The sequence below is a fragment of the Delphinapterus leucas genome, chromosome 1 (assembly GCF_059928025.1).
Source record: "Delphinapterus leucas isolate spDelLeu-1000000601 "Yukka" chromosome 1, BTC_Dleu_Yukka2, whole genome shotgun sequence".
NCBI classification, from domain to species: Eukaryota; Metazoa; Chordata; class Mammalia; order Artiodactyla; family Monodontidae; genus Delphinapterus; species Delphinapterus leucas.
This window is the reverse complement of record NC_143129.1, coordinates 147,483,920-147,500,262: the sequence shown is the minus strand read 5'-3', so window position 1 is coordinate 147,500,262 and position 16,343 is coordinate 147,483,920. Positions and strand designations below refer to the sequence as shown.

General features: G+C 39.8%; 1 protein-coding gene across 8 annotated transcripts in view; it reads left to right on the top strand.

Annotated features, from left to right (window-relative positions):
- Positions 1 to 16,343, top strand: part of OSBPL9 (oxysterol binding protein like 9) — a 167,824-nt gene that overhangs the window by 98,642 nt on the left and 52,839 nt on the right. The window contains exon 1 of one of the 8 annotated variants that reach the window (XM_022575673.3): positions 8,951 to 9,077. The exons of 6 other annotated variants lie outside the window; for them this stretch is intronic. In XM_022575673.3, coding sequence (XP_022431381.1) covers positions 9,051 to 9,077 — 27 coding nt within the window. In that variant the 5' untranslated portion in view covers positions 8,951 to 9,050. Of the gene's footprint in view, positions 1 to 8,950; positions 9,078 to 9,311; positions 9,423 to 16,343 lie in introns of those variants that run through there. One more of the 8 variants, XM_022575675.3, reaches the window with a different exon arrangement.

Sequence of the window (16,343 nt, the reverse complement as noted above, 5' to 3'; positions counted from 1 at the left end):
TTGGCAGTTACCATGTGTGTTGGGTAGTACTCTTAGGGATGAAAGTGAAAGAAAAAACCCAAACTGGTTTAAAAGAAAAAAGCACATCTAGCTTGGGTGTGGTTTGAAGTAGGCATTTAAACAATGTCATGAGGACCAAGATCCCTCATCTCTATTTCTAGGTCTTAGTTCTTCTGGGTTGGCTTCATTTTTAGATAAGTTCTCCCTTTGTGGTAGTAAGATGGTTGCAGCAATTTCAGCCTCCCATTGGTGGAACTCCAAATCTGTAGGAGGCTATTGCTCTTTCTGGATTAAGAGGATTAGTGCTGATACCTCAGCTTCAATCACTTTCCCAGTCCTGACCAATCACAATTTCATAGCCATATGTTCTTCCTCTGGAAATGGAATGTTATCTGCTTCATCAGAAATACGTAGCTTATAGAGTAGAAGGTGGTTCCCCCAACCCCCTTGCCCCCAAGCAAAGCCAGACTAGGGAAAAAAAGATCCTAGGTAACAAAAACAACAAATGTCTACTCTACCATACTAAAGATAGTTTTCTATGTTTATTCTCCACTGAAAGAGCTTGTATTGTGGCATATAGAGAGGATTTTATTTTATTTTGATTTACAGGATTGAATCCTAGAAAGCTGATGTTTTATAGTCCTTTATCCCTACTTAACTTGCCCAGGAATTGGCTTGATTAGACAAGTTAGTATAGGACATCCCAGGTCCTATAGCAAACTCCCCATCACTTTGAAAGTTATTCAAACAGAGGCTTAAAAAACATTACATGAGGAAGTTGTTATTAAGAGACTGTAAGAAATGAATATGGAGTTGAACTAGGAAATCTGTAAGTTACTCTGTGAGCTATGCTTTTTAAAAGCAACTTCATAATTTCTATGAAGAAACTCTATGAATTCTTTTTAATGAATTTCTTCATAAGTTTCTTTTTTTTTTTTTTGCGGTACATGGGCCTTTCACTGTTGTGGCCTCTCCCGTTGTGGAGCACAGGCTCCGGACGCGCAGGCTCAGCGGCCATGGCTCACGGGCCCAGCTGCTCCACGGCATGTGGGATCTTCCCCGACCGGGGCACGAACCCGTGTCCCCTTCATCAGCAGGTGGACTCTCAACCACTGCGCCAGCAGGGAAGCCCCATAAGTTTCTTTTTAATTTAAGCACTTTTATAAATGACTAGCATCATTTTAGCAAATTTGTGATCCAGTAAGAAGATAAGTATATTAAGATTCAGATTAGACTGAATGTGGCAGATGAGATTCCCTCCACAGTTGGTTAGACTGATATTCAAGTCTCTATGTGATCTATTCTCAGACTGCCTTTCTAGACATTTCCACCACTGTACCCCTACATAAACCTACTAGAGTGCTGCCCTTTACTTGCTTTCCTCTGAACACATCTTTTCATTTCTGGTCTCTACATTCTTGTACATGATGCTCTGTCTCTCTGTAATGCCATCTGCCTCCACTCTGCCTTTGCATTCTGCCTCTTTTCTTCAAAGCCCAGTTCAGAACTGACCTCTTCTGTGGAGCTTCCCTTGACCTACCCCTCCTCCCCCACCCCCCAAACTCAGTGATCTCTTTCCTTTGAATGTCATACTCATTGCACAGTTCACTGAGTCCTTACCAAATTCTTTTTGTTATCCTTTAAAGTATATATAATTCCCACCTCGTCGGTTAGGATGCAGACTCCTTAAGGTCAGGTACTTAATTTGATCCAATTTTGGAATATATGAGCTTTTGCTTTGAAGAGAATTTACATATCTTTGGGAATAACAAGAAGAAAAAGATAATTTTGGGAAGTCTTAGACTCTGATAGCTTTGATATTTTAAAATACATGTAATAAAAAGTTATTTATATATATATATTTTCTAAAGTTAATACATGCAGAAGATGGGACATTTAGAAGTATGTAATTAAATGTTAATTTGATTGGCAAAAAGAAGTAAAGTTTTTCTTCCCAGAGATGGTGAAGTATGGTGAAGGACTTGACTCTGGAACCAGAATGTCTTGGTTTGTATCCCAGTGCCACCACTTATTCTTGACATTACTCTGAGTTCCAATGTCCTCATCTATAAAATGAAGATAATAAAAGTACCTAATTTACAGGGTTGTTTCGATGATTAAATGAGTTAAATGTAAATTTGCTGAAATAATGCCTAGCTATAGTAATAACTTGGCAAATTTTAAGCCATTACTAATGCAACTACTACTCTTACCATTCCCACCCCCTGTACATTCTCAATGGTGCTCTCAATGGCATTCTAAATGGTGCTCGATAAATGTTAGTTAAATAAAGAAATAATTGAAGGAATTAATGAACAAACACATTATATATAGATTGCTTTTATATTGCTCTTTATTGAGAACTTTGAGATGTATTGTTTTCCCTGGCCTCATTAGATTTTTATTTCTGCATCATGTAGGAAAATAGATGTGTTTTGTTTTTCTCCCTTGAAGCCCTTTGTTTCCCAAAGGAAATGATTGCAGTGTAGATGTGTCACTTCTTCCACAGGTAAAATTGTATGAAGTAGCCAGTTACTTGGGGTTCCTACAACAAAGGAGAATTCCGCTAAGGAATGTTGCCAATGTTGTTGCTGTTACTGAGGGCAGATAAATTTCTGGCTCCTAAATTGGAATTTAGGATTCAAGGATTCATTTTTTTAAATAAATTTTGTTGTAATAGTGGTGGCCTATCTTGAACTCTTGGGAAACAACTAAAAACAAATGATCCAATTTTATAGATGCTGAAGGTTATTCCTTTAACTGCCAAAAATTTATTTTAACTGTGTTTTTATGGAAATCTTTTAAAACTTATATTTTCCTGCTTTCTCTTTATAAAAATAAAGTTTAAAACTTAAAAAAAATAGTGCATGCTCAATTCAGAACATAGAGAGAATACAGAAAAGTTATTTATTTGGTAAATATTTATCAGACACTTACGTGTTCCATGCACTATACTAGTTGTAGAGGATATAATTGTGAATAAATGACATATTGTCCTTGTCTTTATGGAGCTCAGCCTAGTATAAAGAAGAAAATAAAAATCATGGGAATTGAATTTTTAAAAAACTACAGTAATGTCATAAGTAAGTCATGTTCCAAAAAAATTTAGCTATTTAGAAGTATATAAAATAAAAGCAATAGTTTTCCCTACACCCCTTCTTTAGAGAAAAACATAGAGTTCCAGTTTGTTAACATCCTAATCCTAATGTAAAGTTAGTGTGCCTAAAAGCTGGAGCATTTAAAATGAAGAGTAATCACACAATACAAAGCCGTTTTATCCATCTTGTGGCAACGAGCTGTGTACTTCTAACCAGTATTGGCAACTCACGTGGTTTTAATGAAACCTGTAAATTGTTTCAGAAGAAAGTTAAGTGACCAATGCAGAATTTAACTGTAAAAATTAGGGCAATAGCACCTTTCTCATATAATTTAAAAATTGGATGGTACTAAAAGGCTTATAATAGAAAAACATTAGCCTTCTGCCCCTCTGCTTTCTCTGTTCTCCTTGTTAGACTACCCATTTTCAACCTTTTTAGCTGTGTATACTGCTATATTTGTAGTGTAGTACCTGGCATTTCATTCATTCATTAGATATTTATTAAGCAGTTAATACATGCCAGTCTCTGTGAGGAGATGCTAAAGATATAGTGATGAATAAGCAGTACACTATCATAATCATTGTGGGGTTGTGTAGAGGGTATTCATTCCTAACCTTGAACCAAATATTTTTTTGTTTGTTTCATAATGCATTATGAATTGCAAATAATTTATATAGAAACTTCTGGAACATGGTGGTCCTGATCACAAGTTAGGGACTGCTTCTGCTGTATGCCAAATGGTATATTTATTCCATCTGGCTAAATTTTCTATGTGAAAATTTATTGGCTGACTTTAATTTTGAGACTCCTGGGTACTGGTCAGACAAAATAGTGGAGCTACATATCCTGCTTCCAAGAGTTGTCTTTTAATGTTGTCTGCTCTAATCATTGGGCCTAAGTTGCTAGGCAAATTCCTAGGGATGCTATGCATTTTTTTCTCCTATTTTTCCTGCTTCTTTTTGTTTATTGTAATCAAAAGTATTTGTCATCTATCTCTAAAATGACATAAGAGTAGAATGTGATTTATAGGTAAACATTACTGGACTCTCTAGCAGAAATAATATTTTTGAAAGTAGTACATAAATTCTGTATAGTTAAAATGCTCTTTTCATCTTAATAGCTATAGGTAAAGTTGGCCTATTTTTTAGTCAATAGACTTCCTGTCATTTTTAAAGATCCCCCCTCACCCTGAACCTTAATGTTTTGATTTTTCTCAGATTGTGTTTTATACATTTTTTTGTGAGATGCAGCAAGAGGGAAATTTGGAGGTGTGCGGGGTTTTTTTTAAGTTTTTCTTGTTTTGTATTTGTTTTTCAATCTTTTCCTCCAGGTTTATTGAGGATAATTTGACATAGATCACTGTATAAGTTTAAAGTATACAACATGATGATTTTTTTTAAAATAAGTTTATTTATTTTATTTTATTTTTGGCTGTGTTGTGTCTTCGTTGCTGCACACGGTGAGTGGAGACTACTCTTCATGGCGGTGCGCAGGCTTCTCATTGAGGTGGCTTCTCTCATTGCAGAGCACGGGCTCTAGGTGTGCGGGCTTCAGTAGTTGTGGCATGTGGGCTCCGTATTTATGGCTTGCGGGCTTTAGAGCACAGGCTCAGTAGTTGTAGAGCACGGGCTTAGTTGCTCCACAGCATGTGGGATCTTCCCAGACCAGGGCTCGAACCCGCATCCCCTGCATTGGCAGGTGGATTCCTAACCACTGCGCCACCAGGGAAGTCCCCAATGATGTTTTTTATGCTTCTTAATCACTATATTCCATTCTTTTCTTGAACAACAAAAAAAATTAAGTAATTTAATTTAATCGCTTAGTAGCTTTAGTTATGTAGTTTGAAAAGTATTGAAGACCCCTTTGATACATGGGTTGGAAATCAGTTGTCATATATGACTTTAAGGCATTGGTCACTTAATTTTCTTCTAAACAACTTGTAGATTTCTTTAAAAACACTTGAGTGTTTTTAAACATAAATTTGAGGTTTTTTTCAACACAAATTTGGTTAGAAGTCCTATAGTTTCTTGGGATAAAATGGGTATGTTGCCTTGTATTGTTTAATTACTTTTCATTTTAAATGCTACATCTTTTGTGCACACTCACTTTACACTAGGATTAGGAAAATGAGAATTATATGTCTATAACACAGTTATCTCTAATATGAAACCGTGAAAAGGTGGACTCTGGACTGTAGCTATATTATTAAGAGACTGTCATAAGTCATATTCTCTATTGCCATTATACCAGTTTTAACACTTAAATCTATCAAAAGAAACCCTAATTATAATTGGTTCCACTAAATCTTTACTAGGACTTAACTATTTACACTACACTGTCAAAAATGATAGTGCCTTAGATTTTGAAGCTACTGACCTGTGATGATGATGATGGTGATGATGGTGATGATGGAAGATTTGGAGGACACTTTAAAAAAAATCTGATATTTTGGTATGTACTGCGTCTTTTTTTAAATAAATTTATTTATTTTTTGGCTGCATTGGGTCTTCGTTGCTGTGTGCGGGCTTTCTCTAGCTGCGGTGAGCGGGGGCTACTCTTTGTTGCGGTGTGTGGGCTTCTCATTGTGGTGCTTTACTTTGTTGTGGAGCACAGGCTCTAGGCATGTGGGCTGCAGTAGTTGTGGCACATGGGCTCAGTAATTGTGGCTTGTGGGCTCTAGAGCTCAGGTTCAGTAGTTGTGGCGCATGGGGCTCAGTTGCTCCACAGCATGTGGGATCTTCCCGGACCAGGGATCGAACCTGTGTTCGAACCGTGTCGCCTGCATTGGCAGGCGGATTCTTAACCACTGTGCCACCAGGGAAGTCCTGGTGTGTACTGTTAAGTACAAAGTCCTTGATGACCCTATGGGTCTTTCTGTCTTGTTATGGAGTGAGAAAGAACACATGAAAATCACATGAAAGAACTGGTAATCAGGAATTACATAAATTAGTATATGTCTCTTACAGGGTCAATTAGTACAATATATAGACAGAATTAGAGGTGTAGGCTTTTTTGCCCCTTGGCCTGGAGAACTGTTTTATCAGCCAATATTGAATTAAGCCCTCTGAGCTGCTCTGGCACAAAATTAACTGCTAGAAAAGCAGATATTAAAGGAAAACTGTAAAGGGTATTAGTGGAGGTTCTTAGACATTGACCTTGTCCATCTGGCAAAATTAATGTATTTTTCTCCATCACTGCTTATAGTTTAATTGATGCTTATCATAGAATTGATGTTTATTTTCAGACTCTGTTACCGTAGGAAATCCATTATTGAGCACCTAATATGTGCCAGGCATTTGGCTAAATTGAGGCTTTGATGAACAAAATCAGATAGATCCTTGCCTCTTTACCTCTTACAGTCTAGTGGTGAACATAAAACATTAAAGAAGTATGCAGACAGATAGAAAACCTTCAAGTTGCAGACTTTCAAAGATGCAAACGTGCATTCCATCAACATCAGTCATGAGTGAACGCAGTTTACCCTCTGTCTCGTATTGCTGATGATCCTTCAGCTCTACCATCTCCCAGCTCCTCTCCCTCCTCCAGTCAGTAACTCTTCTTGCCTGGTCACTTGATGCCAGCCCCTGTATGCCAGCTGTTGTGCTGTACTACTGTACTTTTCAAGGTACTGTACTGTAAGATTAAAAATGTTTTCTTTATTTTTTGTGTTTGTTTTTTATGTATTATTTGTGTGAAAAATATTATAAACCTATTACAGTACAGTGCTATATAGCAGATTGTGTTATTTGGGTACCTAGGCCAACTTTGTTGGACTTACGAACAAATTGGACTTGCAAACACGTTCTTGGAACGGAACTTGTTTGTATGTAGGGGACTTACTGGAGCTGTAATAAGTTTTATAAAGGAGCGTTGCATGGGCTATGAGAGCATAAAGTAGGAAGAATTCACATAGGCAGCGAGGAAATGATGATGAGTAGAAGTAAATTAAGTGAAGGGTGGGGACTGGGATTTCCCTGGTGGTGTAGTGGTTAAGACTCCGAGCTCCCAATGCCTAGGGCCTGGGTTCGATCCCTGTTCCGGGAACTTGATCCCACATGCCGCAACGAAGAGTTCGCATGCCGCAACTAAGGAACCCGCCTGCCGCAACTAAGACCCGGCACAACCAAATAAATAAATATTAAAAAGAAAAAAAGTGAAGGGTGGGGATTAGTTTCAAGGGGACAGTGTAAAAGACAAAGTAACCACAGGGGCCATGTGCCAAGGCCCTGAGGTTAGAAGGTCCAAGGCAAATTGAAGAAACATGAAAAAGGCCATTGTGTGGAGTGCAGAAAATGATGGAGTGGAAGGTGTTAAGATGGAGCGACGGGCAGGTAGGGCTAAACCTTGCACACCATTTGCTGAATGCTGAGTTGTATCCTAAACACAATGGAAGGCAGTTGAAGTTCTTTAATGGGGTGGGGTGGGGTGAGATGGGAGTCATGACTTTGGTTTTGGAAACCAACTACTGTGGCCATAGTGTTGAGGATGAATTGGAGAAGCTTTAAGAAGCAGGAATACTTTACTAAGGAGATTGTTGCAAGAGGCTGGGACCTGTAATTGAGTGGTGGTGATGGAGAGAGGTGGAACTGAGATTGTATTCAGGAGGTAAAAATGGCAGAACATGGTGATGGATTGAATGTGGAATGAGGAAAGTGTCAAGGACTGCCAGGTTTATGGTTCGCATATCGAGTGGATGGTAGTGGTTTTCATTTACTGATACAGGGAGGACTGGAAGAGGACCTGGCTTTTGAGGAAGGAGGTGCGGGAAGAAGAGAGTGCATTTGGTATTGGACGTTTTGAAAAAATTTGCATAAAACAAAACTTAAGGGCTCTTTAACACAGTGCAGCAAGCATCTATTGAGCTTTTTGTGCAGTGTACAATGTGCTAGTTGTAGGGGCTACCAGTAGAGCTACAAAAATTAATTAGATGCTTAGTTTAGTAGAATTACAGGTATATAAATACCCATAAGGAAAAAATAGTAAAAGCAGAAGGTAATTGTCCTCCAGGTCAGTAAGTCAGTCATTTATTTACGTCTGGGATTTCCTGTATTTTGGATGGTTCTCTGCTGAGGTCCTCGAAGTCCGAACTTTCCATCTAATTTGAAGTTATGCCATTTGGATTCCTGAAGCAACTTCACAAGCCACCTACATTCCTTATGGAGCTGTGTCACAACAGCAAGCCCAGTGTTTCCCTGGATTAATAAAATAAAACAGGCACCCCTGCTTTTGTTTATTGATATAGTATCTCCTCCTCCCCCGCCTCATGACACAAACAACTTTTCGGAAGTAAGCAAAAGCAGTTATCCAGATGAAACTTGGCTGCGCAGCTGCCAAAACATTGGATGTCGAGCTAGCAGCGGGTGGGTGTAGGTGTAGCACGTTTACGTCTGTGACCGGGTCCTTCCCCAGTCGCCACCCTATGGGAGTCTCCGGGGCCGAAGCCTCGAAGCCTAGCTGAGCTCCCTCGAGCCACGAGCTTCCTTTCCTGCGGGCTGCATTGGCGTGCCGGGGCGGCCGCGTGTCCCCAGGCACAGCTCCGGGAGTGGGAGCAGGCCCGGGCCCCGGGATGAGCCCTGGGCTCAGCGAGGAGGCGGCAAGGGAGCCGGGCTCTCCGTATGCTCGCCCGCCGCGGCCGGCCCCTCCCGCCTCTCCACACCAAAATTGGCCTAACCGCCAATCGTCGGCCACTCACCTCCTTTTCCGCAGGTGACCCATGGCCAATCGCCAGGGGTCTCTTTGCCAAGAGGCTACAGGGCCAGCCAATCGGGGCGGCCCCTGGGCCTGGGGCAGGAGTGGGGGGGGGGAGAGGGGCTGTCCCGGGGGACCGGCTGAAGCTGACCGGACCGACTGCGCATCAGCCCGGTGATCCGGCGGAGGGAGGAGAAGAGGGGGTGCCCGGAAGCAGCCCTCGGCTCCCTGCCCTGGAGGCACACAGGGCGGGGGCCTTGGCGAATGGCTTGCTTGACGGCTGCTTGCGGAGTGAGTAGACCCGGAGGGTCTGGGAGAGGGGCCGGCTCCCACCCCTGAGTCCCCAGGGACCCTGCTGCCTGCCCGGGCCGTGGGCGCGAATGTCGTTCTCTCCTTGCCTCCTTCCCGCCGTGCCCTGGGGTGAGTAGGACGACGTGGCCGCCCGAGCCCTCTCTTCTCTGGGACTCTCCTCACTTCCTCCGCCGGGATGGTTGGAGGCAGAGGCTAGGGGCCTAATTCTGTACCACTGAGAGGTCATTCGCCACCAAACCAGCCTGGAGAGAATCGCTTCCCCTTTTTCGATTCATTTTCGTGGAACTCTGTTTTCCTTTCGAAAGCTGTCTCAAGATACTAAACGTAAGAGTTAAACTTTCTCTTAATGTGAAAGCCTAATTTTGACCAGTTGCCCATTAATAGAATTTCTAGTTGCGGGCCAAACATTTTTTGTTGTTTCAGTTTTGGCTCTGTGTTCTTGTCTGGCCCAGTATTTTTGTGTGTAATAATTATGGGTGCTATTATTTGTGAGTGTGAGTGTGGAGAGGGGGGAGGCAGGTGGTTTTATGCTTTTTGGGTAGCTTGCGCAAAAATCGTGAAAACTTTGGAATAGTTGTAGGGGGGGTTCTCGTAAAAACTGCAGGGAAGGGTTTAAGTTCTCAGTAAGCTTGGTTATGGAAAGTTGAATATAAGCAATAGACCAGGAAGTATGTTTGAATCATGCATTTTTCGCTGCATTCCTACTACACTTCACAAGTATTTTTGTTATGAAAGAGCGAGAGATGTATTGATCAAGAAAACTAATTTTTGCTAATTTGAAGTTAACATTTGGCTTTGCTTGTTGATTAAACCGTTTACTTTTATCTGTGTTCAGGAAATCAAAAAGAAATAAAGTAATTATTTCTCCTAGTTTTGAGTGGAGAAGGTGGGAGAGATCTTAAAATAGTAGTTGCAGTTTTAAGAGTTTTTGTAGAGAACTTTAAGTTGGAAATTCTCATCCACTGTGAGTCATCTCTCAGAACATTGCCTTTGTTGAACTGAGTTTGTGATAAAGCACTTTAATGAATAGTGTTAACATCTCTCATTTACTTAAAATTTAAAAAGTTTTTTTTCACTTTTTGTGTACGCCAGCAACTTAAATACCTATTACCTTTCCTAGCCCAGGGAAAATAAAAACCACTAAAAATCAGACTTTTAGTCTGGAGAACTTAAATGAGAAATTAGAAAGATAGCAGAGGAGCTGGATCTGTTTTCACAGTGTCCTGAGTTTGGTTTTGACAGAGATGACATTTTACTTGAAGTGCCCTTCAGTAAATATTAGGCTGCAGTGACTGTTGGTCACATCCATTTTGATGTTTCCAAAGTCCTAGTTGGTTTTGTTTTTTTTTTCCCTTTAGTGTGGAAAGATAGGATTCAGTAATAATCTAACCACTGAACCATCCCCAGTTGATAAGTTTGGTTCAGCCAGTAAAGAGCATTGTTATACAACCATATTCTGCTGATTGGAGAATCAGGCATTTGCATAGTTTGCAGTCTATTGCTTGAGAAAAAGGATATCAGGCTTTTATTCTAAAAAGGAAATTCTAAGATGTCCCTTAGGATATATTGAGTTCTATCAGTATCTAAACTTTATAGTGTTGAGTAAGAACTGATGTTTATGGGGATTCTATAGAAAAAGACAGTTTTTATGTGTACTACTATAATGTACTTGGCCTAAAATTATATTTAGGAGGATTTTCCTGTAAAGGTTTAAACAAATATTATGTTTGAAAGAATAGTGCTTAGGCTGAAAATGTGTTTAAGCCAAGTACCTCTCCCGAAGTATTTTAATTAATTGTAGTTCCACCACACACAAGCAATTAGTCATTTAAAGCCATTTTCCATCTCCCTTATTTTCCATGTCCGGTCACCAGGTCCTGTTAAATTTGCCTTAGTAATGTCTCTTGGATTTGGCTTCTTTTTTCCACCTGATAATGCTTTAATTCAGGCCCTCATCATCTCACCTAGACTTTTGCAAAACCTAACTAGTCTCCTTGTCTCTAGACTCCTTCTACCCATACTCTTTATCCACAGTCAGATCCCACTGAGTTACTGCTGTGCTTAAAATCTGTCTTGGCTCCCCCTTGCCAAAGCGCAGATGCTGGGAATGTTCTTTAAGGCCCTTCACAACCTGGTCCTAATTTATTGCTCTTGAGTGTGGACTCAGCTGCAGGCGGCCTACCCGAGGCATCTACTCTAGCACTGTAAGCTGTTAACCATTTGGAACATGGCATAGCCTCTCATAGCTCTTGGTCCAGTCACAGCCTTTCCCTCTTGATTAGAATTATAATTGCTTAGCATTCAATCAAGTGATAAATCTCCACTTCTTCCTTTGACATACAGTTTGCATGTTACTTTTTCTTTGATGTCTTTCTTCCTTCAGGCAGAGAAAGTTAGAATTACTATTGTCCTTCATGTGCTACTACAGCACTTTGTTCATACTTCTGTACTATAAATTTTTGTGCACATATCTGATTCTTGGATTAGACTCTAACCTCCTTTATTCCTAGGGCCTTTGCCCTTAGTCCAGTGCTTGGTACATTGTGGGTGCTTAGGGGATCCTCATTAAATGATCAGAATATGTGGCTTAATCATGTCCCAAGTGTACAACCTTTGGCTCAGTGTACTGGAGCTGGGTTTATCCCTGTGAGTTAGAAATGTTTGCTAAGTCACCAAGCTCCCTGGTTGCTGTCACACCTGAGAGACAGGACTGGAGAAAATGTTTAGAAATAATGTTACAAATGGTGAACAGATTTCCAGGCAAACTCCTCCTCCCCCAACTTACATGACCTCTGATATAGTTGAAAGAATACTAGCAGCAGTACCAGCACAAATTGGCTCTGTAGTAGTTAAGTGTCATAGGAAGAAGCATGTTGCTGACTAGAGAAGTCAGGGAGACTGCTTAGAAGGGGTGAAATCTGATCTCATTCCAGAAGATTAGGTAATGGTAATGATTAATTATAATTGCTATTATCTGTATTGTCCTTAAAGATGTCCTTTGAAGGCATTGATAGTCCCTGGCACATAACAGATGTTCAATGAATATTTGTGTTATGAAAGAAAGGTAATGGTTGCTCTGTGTGTGTTGTGGGACAGGGGAGATACTTGTAGCCCTTTCCACACTGGAGTTCATTTATTTCTGGAAACACCTTTAAGAACTTTGCTTCTTTGCTATATTGACTTGAGCAGCTAATTTTGTTTTTTCTGAACTGTGCCACTTCAACCAAGTTATTCTGCTTACTCGGTTGTTTCTTTGCATTCTCTGCATTCCAGAGCATGTTTTTAAATCTGGTTGCATTAGTCTTCCTCATTCAGTTTCAAGGTTACACTAAATTTTTGCTTGTGTTTTAACATTTGTTGTCCTACGGTGGAGGACCTGGCTGCAGTTACAACCTGTAAGTTCTTATTGTCTTTATTTAAAAGAAATTAATTTTTTTAGAAAGTAAGTGGACCCCAGGTTTTTCCAGTATGATGAGGTATTTACTCACCTGGTGAATATGGTCATTTACCTGGATATACTGGCTTCACAGAATCTTAGAACTGGAAGGGATCTTAAAGTTTTAATTTGGCTTCTACCTATTTTTATAATGGAGAAAACAGTTTCAGAGAAGACAAGTGACTTGGCCAAGGTCACACAGTTAGAGATTAGAATAACTAGGACTACAGCCTATGATTCTTGCTCTTTTATTAGCTCTAGAGAGAATTCTGATGCTGCTATTCATTCACTGCTCACCTCACTCTCCAAGTCCCAGTAATTTTTCCAGTTCAGGCACTAATTTTGGTTTCCTTTCAGATTCAGTACCCAGATCTGAAAAATAGCATCTTACATACTTCTCCAAGAGAATATCATTCCTTATTTGGATTCCTTGTGCTTTCCAGTCTCTCTTTGTGCTTATATACTGGTTCCAGAGTCTGGGAAGATGGCTTTTCTGGTTATTCTCCATTTTCCTGCAGATTCATTCTATGCCCCTCTCTACTCCCTGCTTCAGGAGGCTGACCTTTACAGCCTGTGTCATCTGGAGTTCTTTATCCTCTGGCTTTTCGTAGGGTTTAGCCAATGGGAGGATGGAAGATAGAAGGAAGAAAAGAGAGAAGCTTTGGGGTATTTATTCCTCTTGCTCTTTCTCTGCTTCCACGCATTTGTAGCAGTGGCTACAACTAGAGTGTCCTGTGAGCCTACTTGGATTTACATTGTTTCACTCCTTGTTCCTTCAGGCTTGGGAGTGGTGAAGGCTTCTTGCTGTTCCTAATTCTTGGGTACCTCAGCATCCCTTGTTAGTTTCCTTAACCCTGCCCTCATTTCTCTAGTCACTTGGTTAAAGAGTTCAAAAATCCCATCTGATTATGATGTTTCCCGCCCCTGCCCACTACTGTTAATAATTTCCCCCTCCCCATTACTGTCAGAATCCTATACTCTAAAATGCTACCTCTGTGAAGCTTTTTTCATCCCCTTAACTTTCTCCTTTGAATCTCTTAGTATCTTTCTCATAACACTTAATCTACCATGCTTGAATCAGTTATTTGTAGACAGATTTTTATCTCCTGCTACACGTTTGAAACTCTTAGGGTGCGATCTGTGTCTGCTTCATCTTGGCATGTCCAAAGCATCCAGCACAATGTTGTCATAGTCGTAAAAAACACCCAGTGAATAAACCATTACTGTAACCCTGAATTCTAAGCCCAGAGTAGTATGTATAAAACTGTGCTCATGAGACTTGGTGGGAGAGAATGAGTTTCTAGAAGTTTGTTTCAGTTGTTCACCTGGTCTTGCTTCTTGTACTGCCTGGGTGGTACAGTGTCTTTCCTCCTGTTCAATTTCTCTTTTCTTAAAAACTTTCAATTAGCCTTAAAAATTTTCAGCATCCATACTTGTAATATAATAAATCATTAAGAATAATTAAATGTTATTTGTGATTTTTTTCCTGAGCACTCTGGTTTATAATCTGCAAGAACTTATTTGATTGTTTTTTTATGTTTAAATCCTAACAGTTAGGTACATTTCAGAATTTCTTCATTCATTTACAAAAATTTTATTGAGCATTTGCTAGAAACCAAACACTAGCCTGGAGGATACAGTAGAGAACAAAAAGAGTCCTGTCCTGTCGGGCATATATTCTAACCATATTTTAGACCATTTTGATAGATTTCTGACAACAATTAGGGTAATTTTGTACTGCACTTTTAACAGCCTTAGCAAAAACAACCTGTTTCCTTCTGTTTGATGTTCACTGGCAGCTAAAATTAGATATACAAAAACTGCTTCAGCATATATGATTTTTAAGGGATAAATGCCAAACCAGTTACAGAATCTGTTCTTTCCAATTCAGGGTTGTTGTTTTTGTTCTATTTTGTTTGGTTGTTTTGTGTGAGAAATAAGCCATTTAGTACTGATTGTCTGTTGGCCTGACTAGCTTATCATTTAACTTCCCTTGGGTGTTTCATTTTCAGTTTGTTATATTTTCCTACGTAGAGAGATCCAGTTTTGTTAGAGGAATATATTAGGTTTTGTTTGTGAGAACATTTCGTAATCAAATTTTCAAGTATTATGAATGAGTATGAGAATTCTGCAGTTACTTCAAAACTTGAACTATTAAAACATTAAGCTTAAGAATTCATGTGTTTAATGTGATTTTTTCCCTCATTATATGTAGAGCAGATTTGCATAAAACTTTCCAAAACTTCCGTTTTTGGTGGACCCTTGAAAACAGTGAGAGTTTTTGCTTTTCAAAATGCTGTGAAGCTTTGACCCACCTCCTAGAGAAATGGAAATAAGAACAAAAATTAACAAATGGGACCTAATGAAACTTAAAAGCTTTTGCACAGCAAAGGAAACCATAAACAAGACGAGAAGACAACCCTCAGAATGGGAGAAAATATTTGCAAATGAAGCAACTAACAGAGGATTATATAATATATAATCTGTATAAAATATACAGGCAGCTCATGCAGCTCAATATCAAAAAAACAAACAACCCAATCCAAAAATGGGCTGAAGACCTAAATAGACATTTCTCCAAAGAAGATATACAGATTGCCAACAAACACATGAAAGGATGCTCAACATCACTAATCATTAGAGAAATGTAAATCAAAACCACAACGAGGTGTCACCTCACCTCACACTGGTCAGAATGGCCATCATCAAACAATCTACAAACAATAAGCGCTGGAGAAGATGTGGAGAAAAGGGAACCCTCTTGCACTGTTGGTGGGAATGTAAATTGATCTAGCCACTATGGAGAACAGTATGGAGGTTCCTTTAAAAACTAAAAATAGAACTACCATATGACCCAGCAATCCCACTACTGGGCATATACCCTGAGAAAAGCATAATTCAAGAAGAGTCATGTACCACAATGTTCACTGCAGCACTATTTACAATAGCCAGGACATGGAAGCAACCTAAGTGTCCATCAACAGATGAATGGATAAAGAAGATGTGGCACATGTATACAATGGAATATTACTCAGCCATAAAAAGAAACGAAATTGAGTTATTTGTAGTGAGGTGGATGGACCTAGAGTCTGTCATACAGAGTGAAGTAAGTCAGAAAGAGAAAAACAAATACCGTATGCTAACACATATATATGGAATCTTAAAAAAAAAAAAAAGTCCTGGTGAACCTAGTGGCAGGACAGGAATAAAGATGCAGACGTAGAGAATGGACTTGAGGACACGGGGAGGGGGAAGGGTAAGCTGGGACGAAATGAGAGAGTAGCATTGACATATATACACTACCAAATGTAAAATAGATAGCTAGTGGGAAGAAGCCGCATAGCACAGGGAGATCAGCTCAGTGCTTTGTGACCACCTAGAGGGGTGGGATAGGGAGAGTGGGAGGGAGACACAAGAGGGAGGAGATATGGGGATATATGTATACGTATAGCTGATTCACTTTGTTATACAGCAGAAACTAACACACCATTGTAAAGCAATTATACTCCAGTAAAGATGTTTAAAAAAAAAAAATGCTGTGAAGCTGAATGACAGGCAGTAATCTGAGGTTGGGAAGGGGAAGAATGTGTATTTTTTGCATCCCCTCTAGTAAGCAGCTCAGAGCTTATTTAAGATCCTGGAATGACTTAACCCAAGACTTTTAATTTTAAAAAAGATACTGTCAGTAGCCTGACCCACCAGTATGTGAAAAAGAAAAGCTTTGGCTGATTGCCGAAACCACATGGTCAAGCAGCGCTTTGTTGGGGGGGTCATGTAGTAGGTGTTTTTGCTTTTTTGAATGTTGACTC